This window comes from Periophthalmus magnuspinnatus, chromosome 5 (genome assembly GCF_009829125.3).
Source record: "Periophthalmus magnuspinnatus isolate fPerMag1 chromosome 5, fPerMag1.2.pri, whole genome shotgun sequence".
In the NCBI taxonomy this organism is placed as follows: domain Eukaryota; kingdom Metazoa; phylum Chordata; class Actinopteri; order Gobiiformes; family Gobiidae; genus Periophthalmus; species Periophthalmus magnuspinnatus.
Genome location: NC_047130.1, coordinates 16,777,219 through 16,803,774, shown reverse-complemented (window position 1 = coordinate 16,803,774; position 26,556 = coordinate 16,777,219). Strand labels below are relative to the sequence as shown.

Genomic DNA, 26,556 nt, shown 5'->3' with positions numbered 1-26,556 from the left:
ATTTCACTTCTTCGTTATTGTCACAGTGATAACCGCGGTGCAAGCTTTCAGTTCAGTTACATGGGCATATTGTGTTTGTCATTGGGTCTTTCTAGCAGCATGTTGCATCACTGGCAATTAAAATGCACAGCTAACATTTTTACATTTTTCTAATTTCTTTCTAGAACAATGCCTCCAAACTGTTACTTGCCATCATGGAAAGTCGCCATGACAGTGAGAATGCCGAGAGGATACTGTACAACATGAGACCCAAGGAGCTGGTAAACAAAGTGAAATTTAATCTGTATATTTACCTGTATATTTTGCATACTTTGCTTTTAATCTTTTTGCTTCTTATCATGTATGTTCAGGTGGAGGTGATTAAGAAGGCCTACCTGCAGGGGGAGGTAGAGTTCGAAGATGCGGGACAAGACGATGATAACGGTGATGAAGAAGAACACGATGCCGCTTCGCCCCGAAACGTTGGACACAACATATACATTTTAGCTCACCAGGTTAGCCGTTAGCATAAAGCAAAGAAAAATATTGTTTTGTTTTGTTATAATGGTGTTCTTTCTTCATTAATTTACTTTGAGTTGTATTTGATTACCACTAACTTTGCTTAAAATGGCCATTGCTCCCCCATAGCTCTCCCAAAGATTGTTTCCCCAACTTTCATACTACATCCAATTTCATTTAAAAATGTTCAAATGGCAACCACAGAGCCTTCAAAATAAGAGTATAATTTAAAAAAAAGAGTTCCGAATTAGGTTTTATAAATCACTACAGGGGATAACGACATTTCAACTTGTTAAAACAGTGAAGCAAACATGGTAGGGGGTGGGGGGAGTACGCTCCATTGTTAAAAGGCTATAAATGAACTTTTTAAGTGAGCCCCCCTTAGCTCCTCCAAATAAATATCTCTGGTGCCAACCCTCGTCCCAAGTTTTCATTTCTCTGAAGCCCAGGCCATATAATTTCCTGCATGTACCTCTTAAAGTGACTCACTCAGTGATTCACCATTACATATTTCTAACATACAGCTCTTCACAATGTGTCATATCGAGTTATATCATAAAACACAAACTAAACTCCATGTACTTTTGTCCTTGTTCCAGTTGGCGCGTCACAATAAGGAGCTGTCCGTGATGCTGAGGCCGGGGGCAGCCAGCGGAGACGGAGACGAAGCTTTGGAGTTCTATGCCAAACACACAGCGCAGATCGAGGTCAGAATATTACAAATGTACATGAAGAAATACACTTAGTATGCATGTTACAATACAAAAAAAGTACTGTGCAATGTCTGCATGTCCTTGTGTTTACATTCAAAGACCTGTCAGTTATATCTTTAAATGTTCCATATAGAATGAATGAATGAGTGGATAACAATAAAACGGTCCTGTACTGTTAGTGATGTACAATGCTTAACTGAGTCATCTGAGTTACACAGTTGCATTATGGGGCGGCAATGGTTCACTCAGTACAAAAGTTCAACCACTTGTCAGAAGGCGTAAAGGGCAAAGTAAAATCTGTCAACTGGACAAAAAGTTGTAGGAGTGAAGATGTTTGGCTGCTCATCCAAGCCGCTTCTTCTTTAATACATTTTTTTCTTCCTACTCCTTTTCGAGCTTAAATGCGAACAAATTGGTGAAATGTGCTTGCTTTAAGTGTACCGATACATGTGCTCGAAATAAATAAATGAAATAAAATGAAATGAAAAATAAAACAGCTATTGTTTACAGTTTCAGCCTTAATGGGCCTACTGGCTAGCTCCATGGAGGCCTTAGATATGAACTGTCCCCCATATATACCGTATTTTCCTATGAGTTGCTCCAGCGTACAAGTTGCATAAAGCATAAAAAACAAGCTAACAAGTTTACTCTCGATCTTTTCATCCTCGGTGTCGCTTCTGAACAACTCCGCCAACTCTGGAGGTAGATGAAGAGCCGCTTCTGTGTGGCTGTCATACTGGTACACAACTCTAGAGTCCCCTCGTGCAGTTGTCAGTGTGACAATAACAAAGATGTGAAATTATATTATTTTAATGATTTGTCATATAAGTCACATCTGAGTATAAGTCGCACCCCTGGGCAAACTATGAAAAACTTATAGTCTGGAAAATACAGTAACGCCATCCTCAGACCCAAAGCAAAAAAACAAAACAAAGAGAATAATAGAGCTAGCCAGTAGGCCCATTAAGGCTGAAACTGTAAACAATATCTGTTGCCAGTTTCAGTGTAGTTAGCTCCTCCCTTCAAACAGATATAAGGCAGTGTCCACCACTAATCTGACCAGAACTGAAGAAGCAGCTTTGATGAGCAGCCAAACATCTTCACTCCTACAACTTTTTGTCCAGTTAACAGATTTAACTTGTTCCGATGGATCAGAGCTGGATAACTGAGGGATTACACAGACATCTACTCAACCACTTGCTAGAAGGTTGCCAGTTCAGTCTGAACCATCAGTTCTTTAGATCAGTGGCTGTGGTCATGTTCACACTCCAACATGTGTGAAAACGATGATTAAACTGACATGTAAAGAGGAAAAACTAAATAAAGACTACTTTCCGATCATGGTCCATCTCGTTACTCACCGCTCAAATGTTCAGGTTCATTACTCAGATAATAATTAGATTTTGGTGTGAACTTGTGTTTCTCAGTGTAGTAGTACCCAAGCTCCTCTGCACTTTGAGCAATTCTTTACCTTATCTACCTTATCTATTCTATTCACAAACCTATATGGGAGGATAGTAGCTTAGTTGGTAGAGCATTTGCCACATTTCGTTCCACCTCGTTGTGTCCTTGGGCAAGACACTTAACCCGCCTCGCCCCCAGTGTCTGCATGCACTGGTGTGTGAATGTGCGAGTTCCTTTGAGTGATTTGACGGTGGAAAAGCACTATATAAAAATTTTACCCTCTACCATTCAAATTTTCTGGTTTATATGACATTTACATAATCTTCAAGGTCCAGTAGTCAGATAATAATTAGTTGTTGTGCGTGTGAACTTAGCCAGTGTTTCTCAAACGGTGGTACGAGGGATCATCTGAGTATTTGTTTCATTTATCTATTCTATTAATACATCTTTTAGTGGTGGAATGTTACAAAGTAAAAGTAGTTAAGTACTGTACTTAAGTAAAAAATGTAGGTATATGTACTTTACTTAAGTACATTTTAAAGTGCATACTTTTTACTTTTACTTCACTACATTTGAGAGCAGGATCTGTAGTTTTTACTCCACTAAATTTTTGAACAGGACTGAAAAGTATTTTTTATTAATGTTTGAGACTTGCTGGAAAGTCTGAGGGTTTATTTGAATCAACTTCATAATTTGAGCAAATAAAAATATAAAAATAAAAATGGCTAGAAAATAAATAAATAAATAAATAAATAAATATATATATATATATATATATATATATATATATATAGTTTCTGTTCAACAAAATCCAGCTCAAATCTTTATCAAATTCACCACATTTGAAGTTTCATTACAACTCAAAATTTGCTCAAAATACTTTTTACTTTTTAAATTACTTTTAAACAGGTACTTAAATACATTTACTTAAGTAGATAAGTAGATTTTTTTTATGTGATACTTTTATTTTGACTTGAGAATTTTTGCTCCGGTATCTGTACTTTTAGTAATAGTAACAAAACTGTGTCATTCTTCCACCACTGAAATCTTTACATGTTCTTTTCCTTCCTTTGGTTCATTATTATTCAGAACAGCCATATCCCTGGTTCAGTTTCATTTTAAACCACTTTTAGCCCAATTTTAGGCTTGATACTGTCCAGGTTTAGATTTGGACTCAGGACTCTCTTGATCCTCCAACCTTCGGGTTGGGGGACCAACACTCTAACCACTGAGCCACTGTCGCCCCCAACATAACATGACATAAAGCTCACAAGAGTCAGTTTTGCATAATATAGAACCTGTTAATAATACCATGTTTGTAACTGTTGGAAAACTGTCAGGTTGTCCATATTCCACATTGATATAAAAAATGTAAAAGTAAGTATCTAAAGTAAACCAAGTCTCCTTCTCTCTCTTTAAACCACAAATCAAAATGTATGTTTAATGTTTTAACTTGTTCTGTACAGTGTTTATGAATAAAATCTATTATTATTACCGTATTTTCCGGACTATAAGGCACCTAGCCAGTAGGCCCATTAAGGCTGAAACTGTAAACAATATCTGTTGCCAGTTTCAGTGTAGTTAGCTCCTCCCTTCAAACAGATATAAGGCAGTGTCCACCACTAATCTGACCAGAACCGAAGAAGCAGCTTTGATGAGCAGCCAAACATCTTCACTCCTACAACTTTTTGTCCAGTTAACAGATTTAACTTGTTCCGATGGATCAGAGCTGGATAACTGAGGGATTACACAGACATCTACTCAACCACTTGCTAGAAGGTTGCCAGTTCAGTCTGAACCATCAGTTCTTTAGATCAGTGGCTGTGGTCATGTTCACACTCCAACATGTGTGAAAACGATGATTAAACTGACATGTAAAGAGGAAAAACTAAATAAAGACTACTTTCCGATCATGGTCCATCTCGTTACTCACCGCTCAAATGTTCAGGTTCATTACTCAGATAATAATTAGATTTTGGTGTGAACTTGTGTTTCTCAGTGTAGTAGTACCCAAGCTCCTCTGCACTTTGAGCAATTCTTTACCTTATCTACCTTATCTATTCTATTCACAAACCTATATGGGAGGATAGTAGCTTAGTTGGTAGAGCATTTGCCACATTTCGTTCCACCTCGTTGTGTCCTTGGGCAAGACACTTAACCCGCCTCGCCCCCAGTGTCTGCATGCACTGGTGTGTGAATGTGCGAGTTCCTTTGAGTGATTTGACGGTGGAAAAGCACTATATAAAAATTTTACCCTCTACCATTCAAATTTTCTGGTTTATATGACATTTACATAATCTTCAAGGTCCAGTAGTCAGATAATAATTAGTTGTTGTGCGTGTGAACTTAGCCAGTGTTTCTCAAACGGTGGTACGAGGGATCATCTGAGTATTTGTTTCATTTATCTATTCTATTAATACATCTTTTAGTGGTGGAATGTTACAAAGTAAAAGTAGTTAAGTACTGTACTTAAGTAAAAAATGTAGGTATATGTACTTTACTTAAGTACATTTTAAAGTGCATATTTTTTACTTTTACTTCACTACATTTGAGAGCAGGATCTGTAGTTTTTACTCCACTAAATTTTTGAACAGGACTGAAAAGTATTTTTTATTAATGTTTGAGACTTGCTGGAAAGTCTGAGGGTTTATTTGAATCAACTTCATAATTTGAGCAAATAAAAATATAAAAATAAAAATGGCTAGAAAATAAATAAATAAATAAATATATATATATATATATATATATATATATATATATATATATATATATATATATATATATATATATATATATATATATATATACATATATATATATATATATATATATATATATATATATATATATATATATATATATATATATATACATATATATATATAGTTTCTGTTCAACAAAATCCAGCTCAAATCTTTATCAAATTCACCACATTTGAAGTTTCATTACAACTCAAAATTTGCTCAAAATACTTTTTACTTTTTAAATTACTTTTAAACAGGTACTTAAATACATTTACTTAAGTAGATAAGTAGATTTTTTTTATGTGATACTTTTATTTTGACTTGAGAATTTTTGCTCCGGTATCTGTACTTTTAGTAATAGTAACAAAACTGTGTCATTCTTCCACCACTGAAATCTTTACATGTTCTTTTCCTTCCTTTGGTTCATTATTATTCAGAACAGCCATATCCCTGGTTCAGTTTCATTTTAAACCACTTTTAGCCCAATTTTAGGCTTGATACTGTCCAGGTTTAGATTTGGACTCAGGACTACTTGTTTGATTCACTTCAGTTCAAGTTTATTTCTACAGCACATTTAAGACGACTTTGCAAACGGCTTCACGTAAAAGTCAACAAAAAATATATATACATATTGAAACATGATTGTTATGACCCAATAGCAGATCAACACATTTTTAATAAGGAAACAAGAAACAAGGATAAAAGTTCAATGCTATTTACTCCTTTTTTTAAACTTTTTTTTTTCTCTTTTTTTTAAGAGGTTGGGAAAAAAAAACTTAATAAACCCCAATACTGTCTGAGTTCAAAAGTCGTTCAAAAGTAGTTCAAAAAATTTTAAGAGATTGTAATTTTTCTAAAAAAAAAAAGTGCTGGGGCTTCATTTGTAGCCAGAGCTGCCTTAGGGCTGACAAACAGTGATTGTGTTTGCAAATCTATACCAATGGCCTCCAAGTCTCAGAACAAACAAGTAAAGCATCATTCTGTAACTTTCTTGACCTCTTTGTGTCCAGATTGTGCGTCAGGACCGTACCATGGAGGAGATAGTGTTCCCAGTCCCAAACATCTGTGAGTTCCTGACGTCCGAGTCCAAACTGCGAGTCTATTACACCACAGAGAGGGACGAGCAGGGAAGCAAGATCAACGACTTCTTCCTGAGAGCCGAGGATCTGTACAATGAGATGAACTGGCAGAAGAAACTCAGAGGTACAAGATCCAGACTCCATCACTCATTCAGACGTTTACATTTGGAGATATACTCATGTAACTCTTGCTACTGTATATTAGAAAACAAAAAAGATAAAAATTCATCAAAATAGATATACATAAATCTCTTTATCTTTATTTATAATAATAATAATAATAATAATACATTTTATTTATATAGCGCTTTTCAGGACACTCAAAGTCGCTTCACAGTGGATACAATAATAAAATAATTTATACCCAATGAGAGCACCCAGACTCTGTTTTTCATGGGCTTCCTGTTTAAAATACAATCCGAACAAAAAATAATGAAAAAATAAGTATATAAGTCCATGTAAAACATTATAAACAGGTGCATATGTGTGTCTATGGTTACCTATGTCATGAGCTTTGGGTAATGACCGAAAGAACAAGATCGCGGATACAAGCGGTCGAAATAAGTTTCCTCCGCAGGGTGGCTGGTCGCTCCCTTAGAGATAGGGTGAGGGGCTCAGTCACACGGGAGGAACTCGGCGTAGAGCTGCTTCTCCTCCACATCGAGAGGAGCCAGCTGAAGTGGCTTGAGCACCTGTTCCGGATGCCTGCTGGACAGGTGTTCTGGGCACATCCCACCGGGAAGAGGCCCCGGGGAAGACCCAGGACACGCCGGAGGGACTATGTCTCTCGGCTGGCCTGGGCACACCTCGGGATCCTCCTGGAAGAGCAGGAGGAAGTGTGGGTCTCATGCTCAAACTGCTGCCTCCGCGACCCGGCCCTGGATAAAGCGGAGGAAAATGGATGGATGGCTGGTGTGTGTATAAAAGTTACCAGATTATTAAATTGCAATTGTGGCACCAACAAATCCATTTATTAGCATTAGCATATGTTTTCAAACATATCCAACTGCTATGGAACTTAACTTAAAATTAGCTCACTTATATGAAAAGGCAAGTTTATTTGTATAGCATGATTGTGTGTTTTTGTTGTTAGAAGAAATTTTAAAAAACATGCATTCTTACTGTGAGCAGGCTTGCCTCTCCATAGATTGTACCTGTAGCATGACCTGTATCATGACCTGTAGCATGACCCTGTGGCAACATCTGCCCATCTCCATGAAGATACGTTTAATACCATATTAGTAGAGTAGTAACATCTCCGTGGAGACAAGAAAATGGTGAACCCGCTACCAGAAAAGTTACCTAGTGCGCTGGAAATCATCATCTGAAAATAACACCTCTGAGTGTAGTTTGACTCTGGTAATGGGGCTGTTAGGGTTGTTAAATGTCTCAAAAATCAGATACTAACCAATACTGAAACTAGTATCAAAACTAGATAGATAATTTTTCACAAGTATCAATACTAAAAAAAGTCAGATTCACAGGACAGAAGTGAACCTTTCCTGAATAGCTTAAGTATGTTCTTGAGCTGTATCTTTCACAAGTATAAGACACATAGACTAGTTTACACCATGGATCACTATGAACCTACTGGACACTGAGGGATTACACAGATATAAGACACATGGGAATAGAACACAAAGTACTACCATTAATGTGGAAAATCACATTCTATTGTTTAAAAAAAGAGTGTTTTTATTATCAGCGTGGTATCAGAATCGGTATCAAGCCTATTCCTTTGTGTCCTTAGTAATATTTACCAACACCTTTATCTGTTTGCTATTGAAGCATTTTCTCAACACAAAGTTACAAAAATCTGGTTTCATCTGGTTTTCCTCGGAACTGAATCGGAAATACCAACACTTATGCAATCAGAATGAATTTTCCGGATTTTTCCTTGCTTCCATTGAACATTTGTGTTTTGGAACGGCTCTTTTCTCCGTGAAGCAGCCAAACAAAGCGGCTCTGTCTCATCGCATTCGCATTTCCACAGTACTATTTCAGACTGGGACTTTCCACACTCCTTAACCCACTCAACAATACTCACACAAAAGTCCCTGCAGCTGCCTCCGCCGGGTTCATGAAGAGCAGAGGTCACCCAGAACACAGCACATGTTAAAGCTGCACTCTGAAACTTTTTGGGTAGAGTGCTCGTCTCTTAGGAGATGGTGCTGCATTGTCTGAATGTTACACGATACAGCATTACACATAAGCATTGTCAAAAGTATCGCTAATCAATACTTTGTAACTTTTCTGGTACAGGGTCATAGACTATTTATATAAATGGACATAGCTAACCTGCTAGCCGCCGTGTTCCAAACAGGAAGTGATCATGGGCGCACTTCCAGCTCCATCGACCCCGGGTCCAATTCACTTTACATTGAAAACCTGTGTCCCGTCTCTCTGTAACTGCTGCTGTCAGACTAGTCATTTTGGTCTTAAAATGTTTGTATTAACCCGTTCTACATGATCCTGGGGTTTTTATTTTGCTAAACCAGGAGTAAATCATGACTAAACCCAAAAATAAACCCAAAAATAAACCAGGACTAAACCAGGACTAAACTAGGACTAAACCAGGACTAAACCAGGACTAAATCAGCTGTACTATCTGTGATGAGTCCACACACATCTGTATACTTATTGTGTCTCTCTCTCAGCTCAGCAGGTTCTGTACTGGTGCTCTAGGAACATCTCAGTGTGGAGCACCGTGTCCTTCAACCTGGCCGTGCTCATGAACCTGCTCGTCTGCCTCTTCTACCCCCTGGAGAGCGTTCACGGAGGTACAACACCACCCTACACAACACCACCCCCTTACACAACACCTCTATGTGTGCTGAGGTTTAAAGAGCCCGTATTACACTGTTTTCTGATCTGATCTCATCACAAACATAAATTCTCTATATTTAGGCTGAGTTCTTCTCTCCAACAGAAAACACTCTGTTCCATTTTGTGATGTCATCATGTGGTAATACAGGAAGTGCTCCATTGTGTTTTTAAACTCCATACATCTTCACTAGAATTATTTGGATAATTTCACCTCTGGAATTGCCAATCTCTATTAAATTAAAGGTAAAAAGTAGATGGTAACTTGAAAACTACCACTTCATGACATCACAAGGTGGAACAGAGCATTTTGAGCTTTGGAGATGTAGACAGACTAATAATAAAGTGTTACTCAAACATGTGTGAATGAAACAAAACACAACTCCAGGTCTGTTTTTGAGGAGGGAACAACATTAGAACGCGACTTAATGCTCACAAGAGTCAATTGATTGTGTTTGTGATTGTGCTCTGAAGGGGGGAAGGGGGTCTCAGAATGTCAATAACAATAGTGACACTTATAAAACATGTTAATACCTTGTTTTGGGTGAATATAGCATTTTCATTTACAAGGAAACATGGCAATTTAAATATGTTGTGATACAGTTAATACCCCATAGAAGTAAAATACCCCCTCTTTAATACCCCATAGAAGTAAAATACCCCCTCTTTAATACCCCATAGATGTAAAATACCCCTCTTTAATACCCCATAGAAGTAAAATACCCCTCTTTAATACCCCATAGAAGTAAAATACCCCTCTTTAATACCCCATAGAAGTAAAATACCCCTCTTTAATACCCCATAGAAGTAAATACCCCTCTTTAATACCCCATAGAAGTAAATACCCCTCTTTAATACCCCATAGAAGTAAAATACCTCCTCTTTAATACCCCATAGATGTAAAATGCCCCCTCTTTAATACCCCATAGATGTAAAATACCCCTCTTTAATACCCCATAGAAGTAAAATACCCCTCTTTAATACCCCATAGAAGTAAAATACCCCTCTTTAATACCCCATAGAAGTAAAATACCCCTCTTTAATACCCCATAGAAGTAAAATATCCCTCTTTAATACCCCATAGAAGTAAAATATCCCTCTTTAATACCCCATAGAAGTAAATACCCCTCTTTAATACCCCATAGAAGTAAATACCCCTCTTTAATACCCCATAGAAGTAAAATACCTCCTCTTTAATACCCCATAGATGTAAAATGCCCCCTCTTTAATACCCCATAGATGTAAAATACCCCTCTTTAATACCCCATAGAAGTAAAATACCCCTCTTTAATACCCCATAGAAGTAAAATACCCTCTTTAATACCCCATAGAAGTAAAATACCCCTCTTTAATACCCCATAGAAGTAAAATATCCCTCTTTAATACCCCATAGAAGTAAAATATCCCTCTTTAATACCCCATAGAAGTAAATACCCCTCTTTAATACCCCATAGAAGTAAAATGCCCCCTCTTTAATACCCCATAGAAGTAAAATACCCCTCTTTAATACCCCATAGAAGTAAAATACCCCTCTTTAATACCCCATAGAAGTAAAATACCCCTCTTTAATACCCCATAGATGTAAAATACCCCTCTTTAATACCCCATAGAAGTAAAATACCCCTCTTTAATACCCCATAGAAGTAAAATACCCCTCTTTAATACCCCATAGAAGTAAAATACCCCTCTTTAATACCCCATAGAAGTAAATACCCCTCTTTAATACCCCATAGAAGTAAATACCCCTCTTTAATACCCCATAGAAGTAAAATACCTCCTCTTTAATACCCCATAGATGTAAAATGCCCCCTCTTTAATACCCCATAGATGTAAAATACCCCTCTTTAATACCCCATAGAAGTAAAATACCCCTCTTTAATACCCCATAGAAGTAAAATACCCCTCTTTAATACCCCATAGAAGTAAAATACCCCTCTTTAATACCCCATAGAAGTAAAATATCCCTCTTTAATACCCCATAGAAGTAAATACCCCTCTTTAATACCCCATAGAAGTAAATACCCCTCTTTAATACCCCATAGAAGTAAAATACCTCCTCTTTAATACCCCATAGATGTAAAATGCCCCCTCTTTAATACCCCATAGATGTAAAATACCCCTCTTTAATACCCCATAGAAGTAAAATACCCCTCTTTAATACCCCATAGAAGTAAAATACCCCTCTTTAATACCCCATAGAAGTAAAATACCCCTCTTTAATACCCCATAGAAGTAAAATATCCCTCTTTAATACCCCATAGAAGTAAAATATCCCTCTTTAATACCCCATAGAAGTAAAATATCCCTCTTTAATACCCCATAGAAGTAAAATACCTTCTATTCTATTTGTTTTAATTCTTGTCTGTTCTGTCCTCTGTTTGTCCTATTGATTAAATGTAGTGTCTCTATGACAGAACTCAGTGCAGTGCATCCTGTGTATCTCAAATATTAGAGCTATTACTATGAGACATGTTATGGGAGCCAGGGTCAAAGGTCATGAACTCACTCATGAAAACAGGAAAGTAGGGAACACTTTGGATGTGTCCAGCACTGGATGAAGTACTCATTTTCTTACTTAAGTAAAAGTACAGATACAGAGGTAAAAAGTCACTCAAGTAAAATTATCATGTGGAAAAATCTACTTAAGTAAAGGTGTTTTAGTACCTGTTTCAAAATTTACTTGTAAAAAGTATTTCACAAAAGTGTTGTTTATTTGTTAAAGTGTAAATGTGGTGATGTTAATTAAAATGAGATGTATTTTGGTCACAGGAACCATATGAATCACTGTCTTCATTTTTCTTGTGACTTTTGTGTGTTGAACTTGAAGATTGAACTCGAAAACTTTAGTCAGGATGTTTCCACAAACATGGTAAAAATAAATCCTCAAATCATATGAAAAGTACTTTTTACTTTTCAGTCCAGTTAAAAAATGTAGTGGAGTAGAAAGTACAGATACTGCTCTCAAATATACTGAAGTAAATTAAAAAATATCCACTGTAAAATGTACTAAAGTAAAGTACAGGTACCTAAACGTTCTACTTAAGTACAGCACTTTACCTCTTGTACTTCATGACCTTCCACCTCTGGCTGTGTCCTATTTTACATTTTGTTATAAATGTAATAAACATCTTTAGGCAGTGTGGCAAAGTAATTAGTGACTTCACCGTATTGTGTAACATTTGTGGTTGTGAGTACACAAGCTGTATCTCTGGAATTTCCCCACTGTGGGACTAATAAAGGCATATCTTATCTTATCTTATCTTATCTTATCTTATCTTATCTTATGGTGACAAGCAGACAGCCCCACCAGGACAAGTTAAGAGTCAGATCTGTGAAGAGGCGAGCCCACACAGTTAAAATATATATAGGTATTTATTCAGCAAAAAACACCTGCAGCTGAAACTATCTGAAGTTCATTTGTACTCGAAAGCAGACAGGATAAAACTGTCTTGGGGAAATGGGGTTTCCCCCCACCTCTCTCTGTCTTCCTCCCTCTCTCTCTTTCTCTTCCCTCTCCCGTCCCCCCCTTTCTCTGTCTCTCTCTCTTTTTCTCTCTCCCTTCCTCTGTCCCTCTCCCCTCTCTTTTTCACTCTCTCTTGCTCTCATCCTCTCTCCCACCCTCCTTCTCTCTGTTTCTCCTTCTCTTTTTCCCTCCCCCTCGCTCCTTCCCTGTCTCTCTTTCTCTCTCCCCCTCTCCTCTCCGCCCCCCCTTCTTTGTCTCTCCCCCCTCCTTCTCTTCCTCCCCTTCTCCCTCTCCCTTTCACCCTTCCCTCTCTTTCTCTCTCTCTTCCTCCCTCACTCCCTCCCTCACACTTCCCTTTCTCTCTCCCCCTTTCTTCTCTCCCTCTTTCCCTCCCTCCCTCCTCTCTCCCCCTCCTCCCTCCTCCATCCTTTCTCCCTCTCCCTCCATCCTTCCTCCCTCCCTCTCGTCTTCTGTACTTGTGTAATTGTGTACTTGTGTAATAGTGTGAGTAATGAGGCCAGTCTTTGTGTGTTTTCAGGGCAGGGTGCTTGTTTTGCTGTAGGTTCTGGTCATGTGACTCGTTACATAAACAGTGAACACAGAGTTGAACTTTGTCGAGTCGAGCTTAAGTGACCCACTGATCTGTTTGTGAGGTGGATCACCTGAGTGCGATTAGCCTAGCACGCCGCGTTCTAATCTCTTCTCACCCACTCTGACCCAACCAGGACGAATAACAAAACTACATCCTTGTTCCAGCAGGTTTTGATACTGCAGCTGACGTCATCAACATTCCTTCAGGGTGTGATGCTAACTGTAAGCACTACTCTGTCTGAGGCTTGTTAGACTTTAATCTTAGCTTTATTTTAACACAATCTGACCAGAAAGAGCTGATTTAGCTGAAACTACTAACAGGTGATCAGATTTGTGCTGTTATACACGTCTCTCACACATTTAAGTACAGACACAAGCTAGCTAGCATTAGCCAACCGTTTTTCAGTTTGTCACCCTCACCTCTGTTTAAGGAACCAAATGCTGTTTTCAGACTCGTATCAGAACTGAAAAAGTTGGATTAGTGCATCCCTAAACACCATAACACACTTTGCATTTTGTTGTATTGGACAATTTTATATGAATAGAACCAGCAGATTATGTGGACATATATTGTATTTGAATTGTCTATGGAATAGGGTCGCTGAAGAAATAGATGCCCACAGACTAACTGATCCTGTAACTGTAACTACAGGATCTATAATGAGATACCCAGCTGATCAGGGATCAATATAAAAAAATGTTTTGAATGATCATAGTGATTATAAACATTTAGTATTGAACATTTTAGTATCTATTGCCACAATCACACATGGACTGAACAAACACTGCAGCCATTTTATTTAGAGTTACTCCCAAACCTGAAAGACTAGATCTCCTCTCTCTCTCTCTCTCTGTCTCTCTCTCTCTCCTCTCTCTCTCCCTCTCTGTCTCTCTCTCTACCTCCTCCTCTCTTTCTCTCTCACTGTCTCTCTCTCTCATATAGTGACTGAACACAGCCTGTGTTCAGTCACTGTGTTTGTCTCTCTCTCTCCTCTCCTTTCTCTCCCTCTGTCCCTCTCCCACTCTCCCCCTCTCTCGCTCTCGCTACCTCTTCCTGTCATTTTCTCTCACTCTTCCCCTACCTCTCCCTCTCTATCTCTCTCTATCCCTCTCCCTCTCTTTTTATCTGTCTGTCCCTCTCTCCTCTCCTTTTTCTCTCTCTGTCCCTCTCTTTCTCATTCACTCTCCCTCTCTCTCTTTTCATTCTCTCCCTCACTCTCTGTCTCTCTCTCCCTCACTCTCTCCCTCATCTCCTCTGTTTTCCCTCTCTCCCGCCTCTCCTCTGTTTTCCCTCTCTCCCTCCATCCCTCCCTCCTCTCCTCTGTTTTCCCTCTCTCCCTCTCTCTCCCTCCTCCTTCCTCCCTGTCTCCCTCCTCTCCTCTATTTTCCCTCCCTCCGTCCCCCCTCTCCCTCCTCTCTTTTGTTTTCCCTCTCTCCGTCCCCCCTCTCCCTCCTCTCTTTTGTTTTCCCTCTCTCCGTCCCTCCTCTCCCTCCTCTCTTTTGTTTTCCCTCTCTCCATTCTCCCCCCTCCCTCCTCTCTTTTGTTTTCCCTCTCTCCTTCTTCCACCCACCCTCCGTCTCTCCCTCTTCTCTTCTGTTTTCCCTCTCTCCCTCCTCCCTCCCTCTGTCCCTCCTCCTCCCTCCCTCTCTCCCTCTGTCCCTCCTCCCTCCCTCTCTCCCTCCTCCTCTCTGTTTTCCATGGACTTTGGGAATGCGTGTAATAAGGGCAGAAAAATCTAGGTCACTATGTTCCTGTACATCCGTGACCGAGTGCCTTTAGCTGAACCTAAGCTAGCATTAGCACGCTACTGATGCTGTTCGTATAATAGCATGTAGCCGTGACCTTTAGCCTCAGCCGCCCGTGTTTATAGTTTGTTGTGAAATAGTTGAGCTAAACTTGCTCAGTGATCGCATTTACAGTAGACACAGTACAGTATGTTCAGCCAATAAAAATACCACAACATTTATGAGTCAGCAATCATTTACAAAGATGTAAAAATAAACATTTCTTACTCTCAAAGTTTTGAGTTTAGACATTTTATTTTGTCATAAAGACATTTTATTTTGTCATAACTCAATTTTTTTCAGTGAAGTGTAGTTTTTTATTTTTTAAACTATATTGCCAGAACTAAACTAAGACTAAACCAGGACTAAACTAGGACTAAACTAGGAATAAACATAAACCAGGACTAAACTAGGATTAAACCAGGACTAAACTAGGATTAAACCAGGACTAAACCAAGGAATAAACATAAACCAGGACTAAACTAGGATTAAACCAGGACTAAACTAGGATTAAACCAGGACTAAACCAAGACTAAACCAGGACTAAACCAAGACTAAACTAGGATTAAACCAGGACTAACATGGGTCTAAACTAAAGTATTGAACCCAAAGCTCAAATTAGATCTAAAACATGATTTTAAAAATAACTCTTTTTAATAAAATGGATCAACCTGTTGTATAATTTGTGATTCTAAAGTGTTTTTTGAAGTGTCGCCTTATCCACATTCACTGTGAGCTGACGCTGTGTTCAGTCACTATGGGCCGGTGCTGTGTTCAGTCACTATGGGCCGGTGCTGTGTTCAGTCACTGTGGACCTACGATGTGTTCAGTCACTATGGGCCGGTTCTGTATTCAGTCGCTGTGGACTGGCGCTGTAGCACTGCGGTCCACGTTCAGTCACTATGGGCTGGTGCTGTGGGCCGGTGCTGTGGGCCGGTGCTGTGGGCCGGTGCTGTGGGCCGGCGCTGTGGGCCGGCGCTGTGGGCCGGTGCTGTGGGCCGGCGCTGTAGCACTGCGGTGTTCCCCGGCTTCATGAATGTTTGAAGCTCAGTCGTATTTTTAGCACGGCTCTTATGTAAGCAGCACCTGTCATGTGATCTGAACGGGACGGAGGGAGGACAGACGAGGGAGAGTGTAGAAAGAGAGAGATAGAGAGAGAAAGGGAAGAGAGACGGGGGGGTGAACAAGGGGGAAGAAAAGTGTAGAAAGCGTGAGAAAGAGAGAGGAGGGGAGGGGGAGAGAGATGGAATAATGAAAAGGGGAGAGAGAGAGAAAAAAAATGTGAAGAGGGAGGAAAAAAGAAAGAGAAGGAGAGGAACGGGGGAGAAGAAAGGGAACAGAGAGAGAGAAAAGGGCAGAGGAAGAGAAAGAGTGAACAGGTGAGCGAGGATTGGGAAGGACAGGGCATGAAGAGAGCAAAAGAGAGAGAATGAGGAGGAGGGAGAGAGAGACAGAAGGGATAGAGAGATAAAGAGAGAGAGGGAGACACAGGGATGATCTGGAGAGCCCCGTGAGCTTCAGTCTGGCTCTGAGCGAGTGCAGCGTCTGAAACATTATCTGCCATCGTGATATTAATAGATGTATTTACAGAACCTCCAAACATGAACACGTTTGGGCTGAACAATTTCGATACAAGATCTGATCTGAGAAACACACAGGAAATGCCCGTTTATGTTTCAAAATAAAATAAATGAAAATAAAAAAACACAAAGCTCCGATTCTCACCATGAACTGGCCTCGACGTTACAGAGACAGAGGTCACAAGGTGGCTCCAGGTCACTTTTATTTTTATTTTTTTTCGACATTAACAGAATAAAGTTATTAAAGCCACTGAAGTGCAGTCTCTCACCCATCTCTCACCCGTCTCTCACCTGTCTCTCACCGGTCTCTCACCTGAGTCTCACCCGTCGCTCACCCGTCTCTCATCCATCTCTCACCTGTCTCTCACCCGTCTCTCCCCGTCTCTCACTCGTCTCTCACCTGTCTCTCACCCGTCTCTCATCTGTCTCTCATCCATCTCTCACCTGTCTCTCACCCATCTCTCACCCGTCTCTCACCAGTTTCTCACTCATCTCTCACCCATATCTCACTCGTCTCTCACCTGTCTCTCACCCGTTTCTCACCCATCTCTCACCTATCTCTCACTCGTCTCTCACCCATCTCTCACCTGTCTCTCACCCATCTCTCATCTGTCTCTCACCCGTCTCTCACCTGTCTCTCACCCATCTTCCACCTGTCTCTCACCCATGTCTCACCTGTCTCTCACCCATCTCTCACCTGTCTCTCACCCATCTCTCACCTGTCTCTCACCCATCTCTCATCTGTCTCTCACCCATCTCTCACCTGTCTCTCACCCATCTCTCACCTGTCTCTCACCCATCTCTCACCCGTCTCTCACCTGTCTCTCACCTGTTTCTCACCCGTCTCTCACCTGTCTCTCACCCGTCTCTCACTCGTCTCTCACCTGTCTCTCACCCGTTTCTCACCCATTTCTCACCCATCTCTCACCTGTCTCTCACCCGTCTCTCACCTGTCTCTCACCCGTCTCTCACTCGTCTCTCACCTGTCTCTCACCCGTCTCTCACCCGTTTCTCACCCATCTCTCACCTGTCTCTCACCCGTCTCTCACCTGTCTCTCACTCGTCTCTCACTTGTCTCTCACCTGACTCTCACTCGTCTCTCACCTGTCTCTCTCTGCACAGGTATAATCGAGTTTCATCTGTCCCTGGTCTTATGGTTGGGTGTACTGGCTTCTCTGGCCATAGTGGTCATCGTGCCTCCTCTCTTACTTTACCTATCCTCCTCACCTGTCGCTCACCTGTCCCTCACCTGTCCCTCACCTGTCCTCGCCTTCTGCACGGGTACAATTGTGCCTCAAAGTCTGTCCCTGATGTTATTGTTGGATGTTTTAACATCTTAGGTCATAATGTTCATCATGGCTCCTCTCTTACCTGACCTTTCACCTGTCTCTCACCTGTCCCTCACCTGTCCCTCAACTGTCCCTCACCTGTCCTCCCTCTCTGCGCAGGTATAATCGAACCTCACCTGGCCCTGGTCTTATGAATGGACGATGTGTTTAAACCAGCCCTTGTAAACCAACCCCCTAATAAAGTGTTACTCAAACATGTGTGAATGAAACAAAACACACCTCCAGGTCTGTTTGTGAGGTGGAAACAACATTAAAACATGTCTTAAAGTTCTCATGAGTAAATGTAGTGTGATATAGAACCTTTAACAAAATAAAAAAACATATTTTATTGTTTGCAGAGGAGGTACGTTACACATTTAAACGTGTGAGTCTGGCCGTAGCCTTGAACCCCCCTAGAGCCGGTTACATAAGCTCTGACATACTTCTGTACAGTATGTATGTCTCCCTGTACCATACTCTAATCCTGGATAAGCCATTCAAGTTTCATGTGCAACCTGTCGCCCACGGCAACTGCACCACTTTTAAACAGGCCAATCCACACTCACTTGAACTTTAAAATGCTCCCTTTAAGCTTATGTGTGTTTTAAGTTTCCAGTAAACTATATTATCCTTATATGATTTATATTTAAAGGTCCTATATTACACAAAACTGACTCTGGTGAGCTTTAAGTCATGTTCTAATGCTGTTACCTCCTCAAAAACATACCTAGAGTTTTGTTTTGTTTCATTCACACATGTTTGAGTAGCACTTTATTATTAGTCTGTTACATCTCCAAAGCTCAAAAAAGCTCTGTTCCACCTTGTGATGTCATGAAGTGGTAGTTTTCAAGTTAACAGCTCCTTTTACCTTGAGTTCAGTAGAGACTGAAATCATCCAAATGATTCTAGTGAAGTTGTGTGGAGTTTAAAAACACAATGGAGCACTTCTTCCTGTATTACCACATGACATCACAAGAAAATAATGCAATGTGGGCTCTTTAAAGGTGTCACTTGTATTTTTCCATGGAATAAGAAAGTTCTTGTGGTCTTATGGTTGGGTGTACTGGTATCTCTGGTCATCGTGGTCATCATTCCTCTCTCACCTTACCTGTCTCTCACCTCTCCTCCCCTTCTGCACAGGTATAATCGAGCCTCACCTGTCCCTGATCTTATGGTTGGGTGTATTGGCGTCTCTGGTCATTGTGGTCATCATGCCTCAGCCTTTGGGGATCCGAGCTCTGGTCATCATCACCATCCTTCGCCTCATCTTCTCTGTGGGACTGGAGCCAACTCTGTTCCTCCTGGGAGCCTTCAACGTGAGTATCTACAGCGGGCTGCTTCAACTACAACAAGCAGGTCAGACAAAAAGTTTAACTTTTTCACATAGTCATGTCACAACCACAAATTTAAATGCATTTTCTTTGCATTTTATGTGAAGGAGCAACAAAAAATGGCACACAAGTGTGAAGTGGAAGGAAATACGTGACAAGTTTTTTTTTTTTTAAACTAAAAGTGCAGCGCACAAAAGTATTCAGCCGCTTTTTTCTTGAATGCAACCAATTGCTTTTAGAAGTTGCCTGATGATTTTGGAAAGATTGAATGTTGACTTAATGACTAAAAAGAGTCCACCTGTGTGTAATCTTGTCTCAGTATAAATGCAGCTGTGCTGTGAAGGTCACAGAAGTTTGTTAAGGGAGTGTTGGAGCAAACCACAAAATGAAGTCAAAGGAGCACACCAAACAGGTCAGAGAAAAAGTTGTGGTGAAGTTTAAAGCGGGGCTTGGATCTAAAAAGATTTTCTAAGCTCTGAACATCTCAAGGAGCACTGTTCAATCCATCATTCAGAAATGAAAAGAGTATGGCACAACTTCAAACCTACCCAGACATGGCCCCCACCAAAACTTACAGAATGAACAAGAGGAGCACTCATCAGAGATGCAGCCAGGAGGCCCATGGTGACTCTGGAAGAGCTGCAGAGATCCACAGCTCAGGTGGGGGAATCTGTTCACGGGACAACTATTAGTCGTGCACTACACAAATCTGGTCTTTATGGAAGAGTGGCAAGAAGAAAGCCATTCTTGAAAACCAACCATAAGAAGTCTTGTTTTCAGTTCTCTAAAAGTCATTTGGACACAGCAAATATGTGGCAGAAGGTGCTCTGGTCTGATGAGACCAAAATCAAACTTTTTGGCCTAAAAGCAAAACGCTACATGTGGAGGAAAACTAACACTGCACATCACTCTGAACTCACCATCTGCACAGTCAAACACGGTGGTGGCAGCATCATGCTGTGGGGGGGCTTTTCTTCAGCTGGAACAGGGAAGCTGGTCAGAGTTGATGGGAAGATGGATAGAGCTAAATACAGGGCAATCTTGGAAGAAAACCTGTTTGAGTCTGCAAAAGACTTGAGACTGTAGCGGAGGTTCACCTTCCAGCAGGACAACGATCCTAAACATAAAGCCAAAGTGACAATGAAACGGTTTAAAGCAAAACATACTCATGTGTTAGAATGGCCCAGTCAAAGTCGGGACCTAAGTCCAATTAAGAATCTATGCCAAGATCTGAAAACTGCAGTTCACAAACGATCTCCATCAAATCTGACAGAGCTTTTTTTTTTTTTTATCTGGAAATGATGTATAATTTTCTTTCTACTTCACACTTATGTATCATTACTCTTACTTAGTCACATAAAATGCTAATTTAAAAATATTTGAATTTGTGGTTGTGATTTGACAAAATTTGAAAAAGTTTCAGGGGGTGAATACTTTTGCAAGCCACTGTATGTTAAAGTAACACTGTGTAACTTTCTGGAGGCACAACACCTGCGTGATTCTGTGGAAATAGAAAGATAAAACCTGTTAAAACCATACAGAACATGGAGGTCAAATAAGACTCAAGGTTCATTTTGGATTGGGGAATGTAAGTGTCTTGCCCAAGGATACAAAACCAGTAAGACCTAGTACAAGTTGGAGGTTTGAACCACTAATCTTTGTGTTGGAGGGTGATTTATTTTTCCATTGACCACCTGAGTCTTTGTGAAAACTATTTCCACTCCCTGAAAAATCCCTCACGTGCTTTACTCAGAAACCGCTCTCACACCAGATGCACTTCCTCTTTCTGTTCTCTTTTCTCTCATCTCTCCTCCTCTCTCCCTGTCTCTCTCTCTCCTCGTGACATTGGAGCTTCCTTCCCTCTTCCTTCTCTCTTCTCCTCCCTTTTTCCCCACTCTGTCTCCTTCCCTCCCTCCTCTCTCTCTCTCCTCTCCCTCTTTCTAATCTGTGCCCCTCTCCTCTCTCTCTCCTCTCTCTCCTTTTGACATGGGGACTGGGTAGTCAAACTCTCCTTCCCACTCCTCCTCTCCTCTCCTCCTCTCTCTGGCTGGTTGTACTCTGGTCCCATACTCTCGTGGCGTCCCGCTGAGTTACACAGTGAGAAGTGCGTCATTGTCCCTCACATGTTTCACTCTCCAAATCTCGTAAACAGAAGCAAAACAAAACGACTCCAGACTAAAAGCACTATGTAAGGATCATCAGGCTCCTCTATGTGAAAAGGACTGTGCACAGTACCAGGTGTAAAGCAGTACTACACGAGGACTAAACCAGGACTAAACCAGGAAGAAACCAGGACTAGGATAGGACTAAACTAAGTCAACATCGGGACTAAACCAGGACTAAACCAAGTCAACATCAGGACTAAACCAGGACTAAACCAGGACTAAACCAAGTCAACATCAGGACTAAACCAGGACTAAACTAAGTCAACATCGGGACTAAACCAGGACTAAACCAAGTCAACATCAGGACTAAACCAGGACTAAACTAGGACTAAACCAAGTCAACATCAGGACTAAACCAGGACTAAACCAAATCAATATCAGGACTAAACCAGGACTAAACCAAGTCAACATCGGGACTAAACCAGGACTAAACTAAGTCAACATCAGGACTAAACCAGGACTAAACCAAGTCAACATCAGGACTAAACTAGGACTAAACCAAGTCAACATCAGGACTAAACCAGGACTAAACCAAATCAATATCAGGACTAAACCAGGACTAAACCAAGTCAACATCGGGACTAAACTAGGACTAAACCAAGTCAACATCAGGACTAAACCAGGACTAAACCAAGCTAACATCAGGACTAAACCAGGACTAGATCAGGACTAAACCAGGACTAAACCAAGTCTACATCAGGACTAAACCAGGACTAGATCAGGACTAAACTAAGTCTACATCGGGACTAAACCAGGACTAAATCCGGACTAAACCGAGACTAAACAAAGACTAAACCCGGACTAAACCAAGACTAAACATGGACTAAACAAGGACTAAACCCGGACTAAACCCAGACTAAACCAGGATTAAACCAGGACTAAACCGGGACTAAACCGGGACTAAACCGGGACTAAACCACTCCACTTCTGCTCGACTCCCGTCCACCCAATTGTTACATGTCATAGAATCTTTACTTTTGACTGTTTTTCTTGCTTCAAACATGTCGCGTTCCACCCAAACTATGTCCCATCCAAAAATGCCAAACTGGAATTTCCACAGTGGTGAGTCTTAAAAGTGATTTTAGAACAAAAATGTTTTAAAGACACAGATGCGGTTCAACCCGGAGTTGAACATGTTCCTCATAAAGCCTCCCACACAGGGATGGGCACAAATGAATATCTCTGTGTTTTTGGTGTGAATCCTGATAATGATATTCAAATTACATTATATCAGTTCAACAGAAATGTGCTAAAACATTTAAACATCCTGTACCTAGCGCTAGTGACAAGTTTGATTGGCAGCGTTGCTAAGTGTCTGCTCCCTGCTAAACCATTGGTGCGGGCGGAAAGGGGCGTTACCGTTAGCAGCGTCTCTCTGGATTGGCTCTTTGGTTGCTATGATACTCACGGTCAGAACTCCAAATATGGAACTGCTAGCCTGAATGAGCTTCATTAATATTTTGAATTGACTTTTTCGCACCATTTCATATTATTTATTTATTTATTCATTTATATATAGATATATTTTTTTTCAAATGCATATCTCCTGAACCACATGATGATCTTAATAGTTGCTATGTGTCCCCTCCTCGTCTCTTTGTCCATTCTGTTTGTTTGACAGTGATACTCGGCCTGGGACTCTCATTAAAAACAGTGACAGCAGGCATCTAACCGGGTTCCTCCTAAGCCTCATCCTCATTAAGAATCCAGGTTACTCCTTTGGCACTAACCTGGTTATGTGTGCTCTCTCACGAGGCCAGCATCAAACTAAATCTGAGTTTTAATAGTGCATACAAGAAAAAGTCTTTGATTTAGGCCTAAATGTTTTGATGTAGGCCTATTTTTCATTTAAGTACTTTTTCAAAATGGCAGAAAAAATAAATAAATATGAATAGCACCAAATTAATTTCACTAAATGTTTATTTATTTTAGAAAAGTGCTCATGAGGTCACAGCAAAAATGGAGTCTATAATCTATAATCTTTGTTGTATTGTTGCATGTGACCTGGACTTAAAGGAGCTCTATGTAACCTGGGCTTTTACACTGTTTTGAAACACAGTCACAACTAACCGTGGGGTTTAAGACGTGAGGATTCAGGTCAGAGAGAGTCCTTTTAGGTTTATGCTAACTGGATTTCAGCATTGAAACTGGCAACCCAAATGAGAGAGTTATGTGAGGCTCATTCTGCTTTCTAATTAAATAAATTGCACTTGTCATTAAGAATAAATCAACAGAATTGTTATCAGTAAAAGCTATATTTGAATTGAACATGTATACCTCGTATCTGAACACACATAGTTCCTTTAAAGGTGCACTGTGTAACTTTTCCGTAGGTCCGCTATCTGCTTTTTTCCAAGGAGATGTCCATACTTTGCCTGGAATGTTGAGTTTTGCATTAAATTTATCATTCTCAGTGGAGAGAGGAGACACATGCTGTTAGCGCTGGTCTGTGATTGTTGTGAAAAATGCTTATAAACTCATCAGGATGAATAACCAGGATGTTTATCATGCATAAGGTAGGTAAGGAATAATTTTGGACCACTGCAGACCATCTAAAATGACCTAGTTCCAGGTACAGTGCCTTTAAGTAGTCCCCCAGCCTTAAACTCTTAAATAACTAGTTGCTCATTATGAATTAAGTCTCTGTTCATGAGGCTAATTAAAGTGTAGTTATCTGAAAGTCCTTGTTTTGGTTCCAGGTGTGTAATAAAGTGATCTTCTTGGTGAGTTTTGTGGGGAATCGTGGTACGTTCACTCGCGGGTACAGAGCTATGGTGCTGGACTTTGAGTTCCTGTATCACCTGATCTACCTCATCATCTGCTGCCTCGGCGTCTTCGTGCACGTCTTTTTCTACAGCTTACTGGTGAGACGCACTTTTATTCATTACTATATTACCTGTATGTCTCACATACATACACCTTGAACTTTATGTGTAAACTATGGATGCCAGATGGCCGCTCACTGGTCAAAGATTGATAAAATATAAAGCCAGGAAGTTAGGTTTGTAAGGGTCCTATATTACACAAAATTGACTCTTGTGAGCTTTAAGTCCTGTTATAATGTAGTGTCCACCTCAAAAACAGACCTGGAGTTGTGTTTTGTCTCATTCACACATGTTTGAGTAACACTTTATTATTAGTCTGTAACATCTACAAAGCTCAAAATGCTCTGTTCCACTTTGTGATGTCATGAAGTGAGAGTTTTCAAGTTAACAGCTCCTTTTACCTTTAGTTCAGTAGAGATTGACAATTCCAGGACTGAAATGATCCAAATGGTTCTAGTGAGGGTGTGAGTTTAAAAATACAGTGGAGGACTTTCTGTATTATTTTCAGTTTGAGAGAAGAACTCAGTCTAAATATGCAGAGTTTGTGTGTTAAACATGTGTGAATGAAACAAAACACAACTCCAGGTCTGTTTGCGATGTTTTGTTATTGTGTTTAACTGTGTGCTCTATGTCTCATGTAATTTCAGGGAAAGAAGGCGCCTGATTTGTCTGTTATTAATGTTCATATGTTAATTTACAGACACAATAATGAAATAAAAAACCCAAGATCATGTAGAGCGAGTTAATGCAAACATTTTAAGACCAAAATGACGAGTCTGACAACAGCAGTTAGAGTTTTTTTAATAGAAAGAGTTGATGGAGCCTGGACTCGTGCCTACATTTTTCACCTCTTTATTTATGTAACAATCTAAGCCCTGTGGTATTTCAAACGAACCGGATTTAATGTGAGGAAATAAAACAGAACTAATCACACCTAAGGGTCTTTTAATAGCATTGCAGTGTCAGACATCACAAAGAGGAAGGCTGTAGTTTCAGGATGTAGTTTAAATAAGACCTGTTCTACTAAATGGACTTCTCAGAACTTTTGATCATGTTATAGTAGTTCTGCTTTTCATTGACCCTCTAAAGTTTTATTTAAGTATTGAATATCTGATACTAATCAATACTAAAATTAGTATTGAAACTAGATACTCATTTGAGCAGATATTGATACTAAAAAAGTCACATTCACAATGAACCTTTCCTGAATATCTTTAGAATGATGTTGAGCTTTATCTTTCACAAATATAAGACAGACAAATCAGTATACACCCATGGACCACTATGAACCTACTGGACACTGAGGGATTACACAGATATAAGACACACATGGGAATAGAACACAAAGTACTACCATATAATGTGGAACTGTACAGTATATAATCTATAGAAAGAGTGTTTTTATTATCATCCTGGTATCGGATCAATATCGAGTGTCAAGTAGGTTCCTTAGAAAATGTTCTTTTGCTATTAGTTCGCAATATAATTATATGACTACAACTCTTAGCTTAAATTGTGTTATAAATTAAAAGGGGAAAATCTAACCTTTTGTATGTTATTCCTTTCTGTGTTGCTATGGTTACAGTTGTTTGACCTTCTTGCGTTGCTATGGTTACAGTTGTTTGACCTGGTGTATCGAGAGGAGACTCTGTTGAACGTGATCAAAAGTGTGACCCGTAATGGCCGCTCCATCGTGCTGACCGCCGTGCTCGCGCTCATCCTCGTCTACCTCTTCTCCATCGTGGGCTACATTTTCTTCAAAGACGACTTCATCCTGGAGGTCGACCGCATCCCCAACGGCACGCTCAGTAAGAGTTCAAACGTTTTTTTAGAGTGCACTTTTCTGGCCTGTCATCTGCTCATCTCCATGGAGATGTCATTGCGTTGAATGTCCCACAGTTTGGCATTAAACTTGAATATGGATTGCCCAAATGTTATATAAATACTTTGAAACACATGCACTCTTACTGGGAGTGGACTTGCCTCTCCACAGATCTGACCTGCAGCTTGGCCAGGTGGTGGCATTCGCTTGTCTCCATGGTAATAGATTGTTTAATGCCATACTCCAGAACATTCTAGACAAAGCAATAACAGTTACATAGTGCACTTGGAATATGTTTGGTATCTTCAGTATTTTTTTTTTCCTAAATCTATATGTAGAGGTAGCTAGCGATACAGTTAGCTAGCATCCAAGGGAACGCCACCTAAGATCAAAATGTAGACTTTA

General features: G+C 40.2%; 1 protein-coding gene across 3 annotated transcripts in view; it reads left to right on the top strand.

Moving 5' to 3' along the window:
• The window catches only part of LOC117370699 (inositol 1,4,5-trisphosphate receptor type 1), a 177,087-nt gene that overhangs the window by 125,035 nt on the left and 25,496 nt on the right, over positions 1-26,556 (top strand). For all 3 annotated transcript variants that reach the window (XM_055222037.1, XM_055222035.1, XM_055222036.1), the window contains 8 exons: positions 165-260; positions 351-494; positions 1,098-1,205; positions 6,370-6,562; positions 9,096-9,218; positions 19,149-19,324; positions 24,204-24,368; positions 25,948-26,137. In XM_055222037.1, coding sequence (XP_055078012.1) covers positions 165-260; positions 351-494; positions 1,098-1,205; positions 6,370-6,562; positions 9,096-9,218; positions 19,149-19,324; positions 24,204-24,368; positions 25,948-26,137 — 1,195 coding nt within the window. The remainder of the gene's footprint in view (positions 1-164; positions 261-350; positions 495-1,097; positions 1,206-6,369; positions 6,563-9,095; positions 9,219-19,148; positions 19,325-24,203; positions 24,369-25,947; positions 26,138-26,556) is intronic.